Source organism: Perna viridis, chromosome 10 (assembly GCF_037379345.1).
Source record: "Perna viridis isolate PV_CMFRI_1.1 ecotype Kerala chromosome 10, ASM3737934v1, whole genome shotgun sequence".
NCBI classification, from domain to species: Eukaryota; Metazoa; Mollusca; class Bivalvia; order Mytilida; family Mytilidae; genus Perna; species Perna viridis.
Window position 1 is genome coordinate 23502112 of NC_142454.1, and position 13758 is coordinate 23515869.

General features: G+C 32.4%; 2 protein-coding genes across 16 annotated transcripts in view; one reads left to right on the forward strand and one right to left on the reverse strand.

The window, feature by feature from the left end:
• Positions 1-13758, reverse strand: part of LOC148605035 (kelch-like protein 12) — a 24742-nt gene continuing 10984 nt past the window's right edge. For 4 of the 15 annotated variants that reach the window (XM_088548770.1, XM_088548771.1, XM_088548767.1 and 1 more), the window contains 9 exons: positions 10491-10573; positions 9309-9506; positions 6336-6931; positions 5006-5231; positions 4022-4129; positions 3357-3533; positions 2513-2592; positions 1700-1877; positions 1-1046 (listed from right to left, as the gene is read on the reverse strand). In XM_088548770.1, coding sequence (XP_088404896.1) covers positions 865-1046; positions 1700-1877; positions 2513-2592; positions 3357-3533; positions 4022-4129; positions 5006-5231; positions 6336-6931; positions 9309-9506; positions 10491-10573 — 1828 coding nt within the window. In that variant the 3' untranslated portion in view covers positions 1-864. Of the gene's footprint in view, positions 1047-1699; positions 1878-2512; positions 2593-3356; positions 3534-4021; positions 4130-5005; positions 5232-6335; positions 6932-9032; positions 9107-9239; positions 9507-10490; positions 10574-12967; positions 13013-13758 lie in introns of those variants that run through there. The other 11 variants (XM_088548776.1, XM_088548777.1, XM_088548773.1 and 8 more) reach the window with 7 other exon arrangements.
• Positions 11881-13758, forward strand: part of LOC148605036 (5-hydroxyisourate hydrolase-like) — a 25974-nt gene continuing 24096 nt past the window's right edge. The window contains exon 1 of the mRNA XM_088548791.1: positions 11881-12037. Within this exon, the coding sequence (XP_088404917.1) occupies positions 11972-12037 (66 nt within the window). The 5' untranslated portion in view covers positions 11881-11971. The remainder of the gene's footprint in view (positions 12038-13758) is intronic.

Sequence of the window (13758 nt, forward strand, 5' to 3'; positions counted from 1 at the left end):
TGAACAGATCACTGTTTAATAAGACAGTAAGAATCAAATGATACTTCATTCTGAATACCTTTATCAAAATATTATATAATGCATACAAATAAAGATGTTTCTGGTCTCCATCCCGTTTTTCTGATACAATTTCATATGATTTCTAATGTGATTGGTAAGGCATAGTCATGAAATCTTATAATACAATGAGTTATTGCAAAATTGCTATGATAGTTACAACAATTTGTTTCTGGACTGTCACCTGGTCTTTATATGCACTCTTTTGAATTTTTTTTTACTGTAACATGTATAAGTGCCCAAATTAACTCACCATCATTAACAAGGAATTTGTCATGTATATTTTTACAATTTTAAAGAGCAAACTTATTTAACAACATGTATAAATTCTAGTTTCAGAGCAATTCCTTCAGCATAGAAAGACACAAGCAGACATTTGCATGAGTAAAGGTCAACGAGTAACAAAACAATCTGTCTAAAATTACCACTTCCTGCCAGCAATCAGTCTGAAGGATTGTTGTTCCTACATTTATATCTGTTGCTGAGGAACTCTTGCATGATTGATATTCTTTATAAGTACTTATAAAACTGTATGAATAAAATAATGAACTTAAACAATTATGGAAATCCTTATGAAACCACATCAAATGCATTCATTTCTAATGAATTACAATATAGGCCACAAAAATACATGGATATGTACATATGTATTGTGATCTTTTTCTTCCCATCAATTAAATGTAACTTGTATCAAGAAGTGTATTGTAACTGATAGCCACTTTGACTCCCTTCTACTATCCTTTAATCTTCTCTTGAAGTAGGATTTCAGTAATACACATATCTGGCTCGAGGGCCATCAGAAAGTGTTCAAGTCTGTTGAGTTCCCATGGCAACAGTAGTAAACCTACACCTCCCATACGGCAACGTCAGTGATGTCATTATGTTCCATTTGTCTTCATTAATGTCATACACCTCAATATTTGAGAAAAATGAGTTTCCACCATCATTTCCTCCCAGTACAAATATCTTGTTGTTAAAAGCTGTAACACCTGAAATTAAAGATAAATTCTTGGAAGAAAGAACACATCTACCCATACCTAACACGGACCATATTATTTCAGAAACATAAATCTGGTAAACTGGAAGTTTTTTTGTAAGTTATAAAGTATTTAAACACATGGTATGCTGTGTAAAAATAATGAATATGATCTCCTTTTCAACGTAATGTAATATTTATGGTTGCAAGATATACCATATATATACATATGGTGGCACTAAACTTTGAGGGATATCAAGTTGCTGGTTTCTTTTTTTTTTGTATGTCCCATCTTAGGGGACTTCACAGCAAAAATTAAATCACTGTGAAAAAACACTTGTGAAGAAATTTATCATGCTAAAGCTCCATACAAAAATTTCCAAGCAGTCTAATGAATAGCTCTCTATTAAAAACTCCCAAAATTTAATGAAACACTCTTTTCTTACTTTGTCCATGGAATAAACTTGAGAACTATTTTCACAACTAAGTAAGCCCATCATAAATGGAATTCAATTATACCTGGATCATGGATCATACCTTGCCCCTATCATAAAAGACAAACAGGTTCATTTATCTTTGTCAGAACCATTTCAGTCCAGGTCAGGACAGGAATAAATAACTTCCAATATCCCCTCCCCTAACAGCATATATATTTAGCAATTTTACCTGGATCAAACCTGGCCTCCACCATAGGAGACAAACTTGCCCATTCATCGGTATCTGGGTCATAACAGTCCAGATCAGGACAGGAGTATATACCCTCTGACACTCCTCCTACAGCATATATCTTCCCTCTTACAGTCACCAATCCACTCACTGCCCTTGGAAAGGGTAGGTTCTTCATCTACAATAGCAACACCAAGATACTGAATAGTTTTTACATGAAATATCAATATCATAAGAAAATTCTGGTAAAAATACAAAAAGTGCAAAATATACATAGACAACTTTCCCATTCGTCATTACACCAAATCTGTTAGAAACTGGTTTACGGTTTCATACTAGACATAGAAGGGATATCAGATTCCAAGGCTACATGAACAGTAATAGTAACGTAGAAATATGTCTCTGAACATTAAAATATTGGAAATGCTTCTCTACTATGTATCATTAGGAAACTCTGGACAGTAATCAAACAAGATTTTGTTCCATTGGCTTCCATTGCAATGTCACATGATCTTATGTTTGCTGACCCCAGTTAACCTCGATGTAATTGAAGACCTTTTCCAGAATAAAAGTGAATGTGAAAGTCAACTATTGAAAAGGAGTTAATAAATTGAAACTAAGAAACATTTAATCAATTGCCCACCAAACAAAAAAATCCATTTTAATGTGAAATTGTATGTCTGATGACTTAAAACACAACAAAATGCACATTTCATTAAAGTCTGCGAACAATACATGTACATCTGAAATACAGAAAAAAAACCAACTGTTGTACATAATTCTTGATATCATATTTCTGATGAATAGACTTACAGATTCCCACACATCACAGACAGGATTATATCTGATAAAGGTATCCACCATTGTATAGTTCCCAGGATCAACATCTCCTCCTGTACATAGAATACAAGCATTATTACAAAGAAACCAATTTACAAAAACCCTTAAGAAAATATAGAAACTTGTGTAAACCAGTCATTTCTGAATCACTCATATCATTTCCAGTGCATTTACTTAAAAATCACCTGCTTTAACTGAAAAAAATCTAGAAGTCCACAGGATATCGTACAGATTCAAACTAAGTTTTGCAAAAAATATAACAAAAACTTAACTTTAACAGTAACTAACAAGCTTGTCCTTTATTAAATATTTTAATCTCGACACGCGATTTAAAATGCAAATTACGAGATTGATTTTTGGTTATTAGCATTACTACTTCCTGTGAAAGCTACTCATATGGTGGACTACCTATGGAACGTAAGGTACTGGTAAATGAAGAAATAATGTTAGTGTCATGTTAAAATCACTTCCTGGTTAAAACAAGCGGTAGACTTGGATCTTGGTGAACTAACTTAAAAGTCCTGATGGCAAAACAGCACTCTAGGATTCCATTTTCCAGTCACTAGAGGCAATTGCAATTTTGGTATGGGAAATTTGTTTATCATACTCTCCCTTTGACAAGTTTTGAAAGGATTTGTTTAGTTCAGAAAGTAAAATTCAAGTGTGGGAAAATTAATTCTCACTTAGAATTTTCTCATGGAAACTTAAAATTAAAAAAAAAAATCCTAGAACACTACAAAATGGGAATGGTTCTGCAGAAGTTGAACGTAAGTTTTTCCCCTTTTTTCAACCAGCATCAGCATTTTTATGTCACTACCTGCAGCATATAGGAATCCATTTAGTCCAACAGCGAACAGTTTTGATGTTGGTTGAGACAAAGGTGCTACAAACATCCATCGGTTTGTTTTTGGACAGTACCTCTCCACTGTAGACAGTCGAGAATTACCATCATATCCACCAATGGCATAGATGTATCCATCCAGAGCTGCCATACCTACAATGCATGTAGTTTCTCTGTTTTAACATTAATGCCGGTACATAAAATGTGCTCATTTATCTTACAGTGAAAGTACCTTTTTTTGTGGGATATCAACATTTGTGGATTTTGTGGGTAGGCCACAAATTTTGGTTTCAAATGGAAAGGAGGTTTCTATCGATGAACACAGTACTGAAAACCTCAAAACCACAAATTCAAAATTTCAAGAGATTGTGTTTCTTCCCTAATCCATGAAAATTGGTATTCACGAATTAAATTACTTTCACAATAATATAGGTTGGTTGTCAGAGTACTTAGAAGACTTGACTCTGGTCAAGTTGTCCTTTATATAAAACTTCTGTATTTGCACAGCAGATTACTTCCTTTCAGACTCAAATCAGACTGTTAATAGTTTAAAGGTCACAGGTTAAACTTGTATAAACTTATTGTTATAAAGACCTTGCTGTCTATAACTTGAAATATACATGTAGCCATGGAAATCTTACCAAACTTAGCTCTAGGTGTATTAAGGGAGGCAACTTTGATCCATTTGTCCAGGTACCTCTCATATCTCATCACATTATTCACAACCACTTTTTCTTTATTACAACCACCTTTAATATAAATCAGTAATACAGCTGCATAGTAATTAAGGGTACTTAAAACTAAGTTGATGTTCAATTAAAAAGCTTTGCAAGCTTAATGTTTTAGTCAGTAAGAAATTGTAGTTCAAAGCATTTAAGATTAATTAAGGAAAAAATTGATGAAAAACGAAAACAAAAGTAAATGTAGTTTACCAATTTAGGGTACGTAAAACTGACTTGTTGGTTTTATTCTTAAATAGCTTTGCAAAATTATTGCTTTAGTCAGAAATTGTAGATCAAAGAATTCAAGATTGATAATGGACAGAACTGAGAAAAAAATTAAGTAGTTTACCAGTACTTATTTCTTTTCAAAAGAAGAATACATAAAATATAAGGCAGCATTTTAATTCAATAAAAATGGTAAAGCTGTGTTGATGATATGATATCAAACATTGAAATATTTTAACAGTTATTGTGTGCTTAGATTATTGCAATTTCATCACCTAAACCACTCATTACTAGGTATTCAATCAATTAGAGATTGATAATTGATCACTGATTTATATAAATTGATAGAAAAATAGTCATACAAATCTTCAATCACTAATCAATCAATTCTTAAAAGAGGTTGATCAATTACGGATCAATTAATTTTGTCAGCTTGTTTTAGTTAACTGTTTGATTTTAATTTTTTTTAATTTTGAGAAATATGTTAAAATGTCCTTAATGTGAGTTTTAAGTAAAAAGTCTGCTGCATTTTTCGCCAAAATTTCTTAATTCTCAGTAATCAATTTCTCCCCTGGGGCCTCTTACTTATCTTACAACCTAAAATGTACTTCAAATTTTAAAGTTTAACACCCCTCTATTTAGCTATATATCTAGTTTAGGTTACCACATCAAAATTACCAGCTATATATAAATGCATGTCTTCAGACACAACAGAACAGTGGTGACATCTAGAAAACGGCAGATCTTTGAGCTTCATCCATGTTCCATTTTCTAGATTATAACCCTCCACACAGTTCAGGTAATTTTTGTTGTATATTTCCCCTCCAGTGATGTACACAATTGTCTCCACTGCCATACATCTCCTTGGAATCACTCGAGGAGAAGACATCTCCATTCTCCTATCCTAAGGGAGATAATTCAAAATTGTCACTGAGCATGTTGCAAAGCACACCTGTATGCATGTTAAATTAATAGTGTGAAGAACAAACATTTACTTCATTTAAAAAAAAGGCATGAACTAATGTCATTAAGTGATAGTGAATAATGGGGGAAAAGTGTAATGATTAAAATGGCCTTACTCAAAAACTACATTATGAATTTTGTTGAAAATTACACTTAACTTGTATTGTATGGTACATTGTACTAAACTACTGTGCAAAGTTTTTAAAAAAAATCATTGATCCATTTTCAAGTTTTCATTTAGAAACTGTTTGGGGACATAAAGACATATGGAAGGACAAGCAACTTTTCACAGGGTATCACATTATATCTTGCCACATCATGTGGCAAGGTATTTTAAAATTAAGTGAATCTAAGAAATAAATCTGAAACCACAAACACAACAATACAAAATTTTTAATGCTAGACAACAAGTTTCAATAACTTCTTTCAAGAATAAAATGTTTAAAACATGTAAGTAGATTATTGTATTTCTACATTTGAGACAGTTTAAAACTTTTCAATTTCAGACTTTTGGCAAAATGTTTAAATCATGAGCATAGAATTATAAAAATTTACCAGTTGCAACAAACATTCCTCTTTTCCAATTTTCATATAGGTCAAAAACTGCAAAACATTTTGAGTTCACAAATTTCATAAAGGATCCTTTTTATGTTTACTGTAAGCACATTATCAATCCTATTTGGAGAAGCAAATTATTTTCAGTTTGTAACCGAACAACTAGAGAAGAAACTGTGATCAATGATCACTAACATGATACCTCCCATCCTCCTATTTGATACATGTGTCTTTTGACTTATGACCAGCAATTTGATTTGGAACAAAATCTCAAACAGGTGGTGCACCATGGGCTTTTGTAATAACAATTCTGTTAAAGTTTCACTATATTTCATTCAGTTGTATAGGAGGAGTAATGAATAAGAAATGGGAACCCCTCTGCACTATAAATGGTAGGAAGGAACATCCCTTTCAATACATACCCCCATCAAAAGTGGTGACAGGGTATAAAAATTTACTTGGTCGTAACTTAATCTACTAAATAGCAAACCTTCAGTATGTGGTATTTCATGGCTTCATCCAGAAACTTTCTACAACCTGGTGCAGCCAATAATAACTCTTCAGTTTCAAGTCTATCAAACAGGAAGTAAGGGCTGACCAATGGCAGACGGACAAACTGAAGTACGTCTGCTAGCTCTGAAACTCTTCTCTTTTGGTCATGTTTGACCCATTTCAAGACAGCATCAAGTACAATTTCTTCTGAACACACATTTAAATCATCTTTACTGATAAATTCAATCAGTTTTTCTTTTGGAAGTAGCAGAATTTCTTCATGCTTGGCAACATCAGTGAAATGCTCTGTAACATAGACTTTAGCCTTATCACTCAGTTCCTCACATATATGTGCTTCTGCAAAACAATGTATTCCCAAACAGTTGCTAGGGTCCATTTCTCCTTCAAGGAAATTGCAGCAAGCTTGGATTATAGTATTTATTTGTACCAAGTTAGCAGCTGACAATAATTGTTGGGCATTCTCTTGTGTAATTGAAATGTCTGCTGTGTAAGCAAAGTCTATGAGCTGTTCCATGATGTCTGGAGAAATTCCATCAATACGGACTTCCTTCTCATGGCTCTCCCTCATATCTCCTAACAACAAAATTATGTATATAATATAAACTGTACGATAAAACTGTGCCAAAATAATTAAATAATTGTTATTTTTTTTTCTGCATTTAAATGGAATTCTAATCTAATATGCACTGACTTTTTCTTCAGCTTTAAGTCTCTTGTTATCAGAGAATCAGATTCATACAGAGAAGGTAAAATTTGAACTGTAAACATGTTAAGTAGCTGTCTATGTAAGAATCATGCAAAATCTGAAAAATGTGATACACCCCAAAAAAGGCTACATATTTTTATTTTTGTAATTAAATTGTTTTATGGGTCTATACTATGAAATGTATAATTATTCATTAAAATCTGCCTGCTCTTAGGAGATAATCAACATTGAAAATCCAGTAGATTCTATTGCATGTGAGTGTCATTTACAGAGTTATCTCCCAATATTTTGAAATCCACAGTGCATTCTATATAATTTTTATCTCCTAAGAGCATGGGCTATATGAAAAACCACATGTTAATTTCTGTTTACTATGACATTTAAAACAAAATATCCAAAATAAAAATATGTAGGCTTTTTACCCATGAATCACATTTTGCATGGTCCTTAGCTGGAGTGTAACTTAAATTCTTACATTAGGTCAAATAAATGTGGAATTAAGTATACTGTTCTGGATTATATGCCCATATTGGCAAAAAAATTACTGAAGCGTCAGCAATGGGATGTCAATATCCAAAAACATGGCCTAAACTTGAACTCATGAAGCAGAGATAATCTACATACACAATGTAGTGAACCAAATAAAAAAGATGTATGTTCATATTATACAAAATATATGAATTATGCAACATCATTACATGAATTTTGTTAAATTCAACTGTAAACTTATCTGCCTTTGCACAGAAGTCTGGTTCATGTATATCTACATTAATGCCCAACTTCCATCTAAATCAATGGCATTGTTTTGTAGACGTTCTGCATGCCGTCAAGATTTATTGATGCCAAAGACAAAATGTATAGATAAAAACAAATCAATTATTAATACTTCCAATTTTCTCTCTCGTGTTTGAAAATTATGAACTCAAAAATCAAGATGTCCACGCATACAGATAGTGATCAAACATAACGTTTGGTTCCACAAGACGACAGCTTTATATGAAAGTTTCAACCAGTTTCATGTCAAATAGAAAACTGAAAATATAGCATAACATTTGCTAAACTTGTTTAAGCTGAAATTCCAGACTTAAAATTCAAAACTTGCACAACTTTACACACAGATCTTTAAATGTTAAGTCTCATGATAATCCAGCCAGTAATATCAAAGATATTCAGAAAAAATATAGTCTGACAGTCTGGAACCTATAAAAACATCACCTGAAAACATAATTTGTAGAGGTATGAAACATATCTTCCAAAAAATAAAAAAAACCTAAGTGAGCCTAAGCTCATAATACCCAACATTTCCACATTTGCACTCTTAAATGTCCAATCCTTATATCTGAAAAGTAGTCCCCCTTGACCAATTTCTGGGAAGATCAATCCTTCCATTGCTTTCATTGCTAGTAATCATTCACAGAAGGTTGAGTAAATTGGTCACACAATTGAGGCACAGTTCAGGCAACAAGCCTTAATTGTTAATTGTTAACAAATTCACTCCCTCCAATGTGGTCCTTGAGACCAATTTTGGTAAAAATCAATTGATACAAGCTTTTATTGCTTCTAGATCAACAAAGTATATAAATAAAATCTTTTAAAAAAAATCGAGGCGTTGAAGAGCCTGTATCTCTAACCTGTTTCATTTAAATAGGCTGAAAAACTGCAAAAAGGTTCAAAAGCATTAACTCTTAACAAGGATCACAACAATTTTTTTGTGCAGGATACAATGAGGAACATTCATATCAACTTTTATTAACATCCATCAAGTATTTGTTGAGAAGATGTTGGAAGAAAAGTTAACAGATAAGAACAATAATGCTGATGGCAACCACAATGGACAACAAGTGATGGCAATAACTCACTTGAGCTAAATTGGAGACAATTTTATATTTAACATGCTATGACACACTGACCCATGAGTGAATACAAAAACAACTCATTTAGATAATAAAATATAATAAAGGTCCCTACCATCACAGCATTTTGTTTCATGACTACAAACGAAGTGGAAAGTATTTATACCACATTGTACAGCAACCTTGTTTCTAAGAAGAGAAAAAGATGAAAACATTAAGTATGGATGACCATTCATGCAAGAAATAAAGAAACTTTGTGGCAGGACCATAACAATTAAAATATAACAAAACACATTTAAAGGGAAAATGGAGTACTACTTACACACAATTACAGCCAAATATAATTTTATGGGATATTCATGCACCACGTTTTAAATGCCATGCATCGAACCTGTAAACATTGCAAGAAAGTATGGACTGCATGCTGCCATGATGTTACGGTGACATGGAAATCTTTGGTCATTAACGCAGATGATGACATCACAGAGTGTATTTGTTTTACGCTGCTCATTGAGACCGTGTAGAACTGTTAGTGCATGGGACTGCTCACGAAACACATACTCACTCAAAAGACCACTCCTGAACAATCCTGGAAAGAAAAAACAACTTATAATATTCATTTTTTTTGGTGGACTATCATGGACTGCTGTATCCAGTATTTAATTGCAAAAAAAAACCCAGAAAAAGTATGAAGCAAACTTGTCATGAAAACAGTTGGAGTTGTACATATTCCATGTGCACTTTCTAGTTTATTTGTGTTGTGGAACTTGTTCTTAATTTATAGCATTTCAAATCAGGGGATATTCCTGTTTGCACCTTCAGTAATGCTATTTCTTCTATTTGAAGCATGAAAAGAATGTTTTAAAGATTGAGTTATCTCCCTTTTAAAACAATCTTCAGTAAACTGAAAGCAATTCTTAAATTTTTAACAATATTTTTCAAGACTTATTATAGATTTATGAAGCTTGAAACAAAGAATTGCATCATGTACATGTTAATCGGCTGATAAATACGACTGACTCAAACCCTCACTTAATATGATCTTAAGAAAATTGATGCCCTGCATTCTGAAAATTTAAAGTGAAAGGATTATAGATAATTACATATAGCTTTTTAACAGTCATGACAGTAAATATATGGTAGAACTAACTTTACCAGCATTTTATGGTCCACAGCATGGTGACATGGAATGGACATAAGGAACCCTATACCCCATTCTAGTTACATAGGGATATAGAAATAGTTTAAAAAGGTAGACCTAGGGTAAGGGAAATAACTCTTGCAATCAGTGCATTCAATTTCACCAAAGCCTTTGAATCCTTCTTTTGAAACACAATGAAATCAATCCAAGTTACTTTGATGCTTACATCAGATTTAAATAAAATGCTTAACACAAATGTTCCAATGATTTGTAGGAGTTAAGCTCCTTAGCCTAGGTATACCTCCTTAATATCATTTACTGGTATTGATAGCACTGAAGGACTTAAAATAGATTTTTTTTAACGATACTTGATTTTTTTTCATCTTTAACTATATATTATAAAGTTCATTTTTGCTATACTATGATAATTACCTGGTAAGCTTTCCAGTAAAACTAAAGCATCTTGAGAAAGACTACAGGACTCACTTAAATTCCTGGCTCTGCTATTCATGTTCCTGCAAGGCAAACAAAGGAAAATATTACATCTTCAGTTCATCCAACCATATCCATAAACCATATATCCTTTACCAGGTGATTAGGTGAGTGTAAAATTTTGCAAGTTTGAGACAGAAGTGTAAACAAAATTTGGCATTTCTAAATTTGGGAGATGCAAAGTGTTGCAGTAAGTAATTCAGCAGCATAATTTTTAAAATTTTTTTTAATTTTTGGTGTTTTCAGATCAACTGCTAAAATACCCCAAAACTAGCACCCCAGGACAAATACCCACAAAATGGTACATTAACTGTTCGGGACATAGAAAAAACAAAACTCTTGTTTTTGGCCAAGCTGCAGCCTGCCCTGTGGTGCGAGGGTTCTCCCTTCATTCAATGAAGACCTTTGGGTGTCCTTGAGCAGACATCTTCAACGGCTGCACTAAAGAGCATAATATGATTAACATATGCATGAATACCAAAGACACTAAGAATTTCAAAAGAGACACAGAAAGTATCAGGCCAAGGGTGGGAGTCAACATTTTTTTTGTTTGTTTTTTTGTGCAAAGCATCTTGAATTTTCACAAATTCTACCCCAAAACATTTATAGTCTCCCTTTGATGGGGGATTTAATCTATTAATCTATTGATCCCCCTCCAATCCCCCAAAATCCTGGATCCGCCCCTGAGTACGTACTGCAAGACAGATAGGCAAAGAGATCAGGTCATTGGGCAGGATTGACAGAACCAAATATAGTTACATTTTGTACATACAAAGGAAAATATTTTCTACAGATTAGAAGTGTTTAAAGTTTGATTTCAACTATCAAAACTAGTGCAAAAAATAAATATTTAATGATTTCAATCTAAAAGGTCAGAGTTCATATGATGATTCAAGTTGCACTTCAAAGACAGTTTAAATTTTCGGTTTGTTTGCACTTTTATCCAATTTCTTATCAAGAAGATCTAAAGACCTAAAAGGCCTTTTTAGTAAATAAAAGATTATATTACTTCTTTGCAAGGGATAAATGTAAAAATTCTAGGTAAAACATTTATTAAGAAACTGATAAGTTTCCAAAGCAAGTACATGGTTTCTAAACAACTGCCAATATCTATATTCTAAATAATCAATAAAGGTCTTAGGAGTCACACTTCACAGGTAAACAGACCTTCATCAAATAAAATTTACACCTGTCATTAACGAGAATTCTTACCTACCCCTTAGAGGGTCATAATCAACTTTGTTTCGTTTCATTTCCGTACAAAATAAATAATTCTTATCACTTCAAACACTGTTCATGCCAAGTTTTATACAAAAATTGTATGCGTCTTTTTCAACACTCCAAATATTTATGGATATAGTGTAGGTAGATTGACTAGAAAAAGTTTGATCCAATTTTATAAAGAAAAATAAATTCATACCATGGGAAAGGAAATTGAATGCCAAACAGGTTTTAGTCAAGAAAGACTCAAAACATATGTTAAACATGTAAGTAATATAAATAGATAAATACTATTTTTATTTTTTGTGACTTTTTTTGAAGTGTTAGTGCTTAGGCCTATGTTGGTTTGCTGTTTATTGACTTACTAAGAGGAATTTTTTATCACCTGAAAATGCCAAAAAGTGAAGCCAATGTGCAAAATATAGAATAAAAATTTTGTCTTTGAAAGAATAAAAAAAAATTGAGCATGTTTTTTTATGAGTAGGTCAATAAACAGCAAACCAACAATTTTTTAAGGTCTGCCATACATCCGGAGGATGCATGTTGGAAAGCACATACATCATTGCATAGAAGCTTAAATAGTGTTTACACTTACAGAAACAAAGTACTGTCAATTTTTCATTAATTCATTTAAGTGTCAGTCTCTATAAGAATCCAGCAGTGGGTGAAACATGGTAAGACAAAAATACTGCTATTTAGAAAGTTTATAATTTGACTACTTGCATTATCAGAATCAAGGAAAAGACAAGATTTTCAATATCAATTTGGTAAAATAAAGCTACAACTTCACTGAAATGAACTGAAAAAGAAAAGTTTCAAGACAGAAAGCTTTCTCAAAATCCTCTTTTTTTTTCAAACATTCTATTGAAAATTTCTGAGCAAATCCAATGATGCAGAGATCAAATAATGGTCTTTTTGAATAAAGAAAGTAGATGTATTGAGTGAAATATATTGTCAGATTGGTGGATTTTTTGACATGCATGTTTCTGATTTTCCCCATTTTGCCTGATTCTTACAAAAACTTACACTTATTAACTAAACTATTATTGTATGGATCAATCATTCACAAACTTTTAAAAGTTAAATTTTCATGTTGACACTGAGCCTGAACACTACTGTAGATAATGATTTGATTGTTAAGGGCAAAATGATGTGAAGCGTAGTATAACTAAAGTTGTAACTTCTTAAAAACTTACTTGGAGATATTGGCGGCAGAAAGACGAACAGATGAACAAACAAATGGTCACTGGACAGGAATGACAGAAAGAAAAAAGATGCATATTTTACTTTTACAAGTTTTCTCCCATTCACAGGCTTCATTCATATCAAACAAGCAAGTGATATAAAATTTGTAATTTCCAGCCATGTGCCGTGAAATTAAAATGTCGCATGAAGACTCCCACGCTTACCATGTTTACAATTATTATTCATATTGTTGATCAATTAAATACTTATTGATGTTTGAATGTTATTCATATTTTAAAAGATTAGTTGGTAGTGTATCAACTAAACATAATGGTATTAATTTGTTTTTTATGGTTTTATTCATAGGAGAAACAGATTCTTCCTCATATTTCTGGGGATTATAGGATTTCTTCACTCTCAATAGTTAAATTTTAGATTTTAAATCCCCTTGAGACTGAAGGAGAATCTATATGGCTCCCTCTTTGGTTTCATACATGAAAAAAATTTACTGTGATGGCCTGAGTAGGATAATGAATCTATTTATTTTTATGCTTCTGTCAGCCATATTATTCAATTTAGTAAATTGTATTTCACTGTTAACAGATACTTCCTGTCCAGTTCATATCAAATTGCCCAAATTGATTTCATGTAGATCATTGAACAACATAGTGATGACACGGGTTTACTTCAATCGCCTGAATATAGCTGAAATATTTCTGCTCGGACATTAAACTCCAATAATCAATCAATGGCTGCATGTTAATTTAAGTTTATAGCTGTTTACTTTAAACTTTTATTTTAA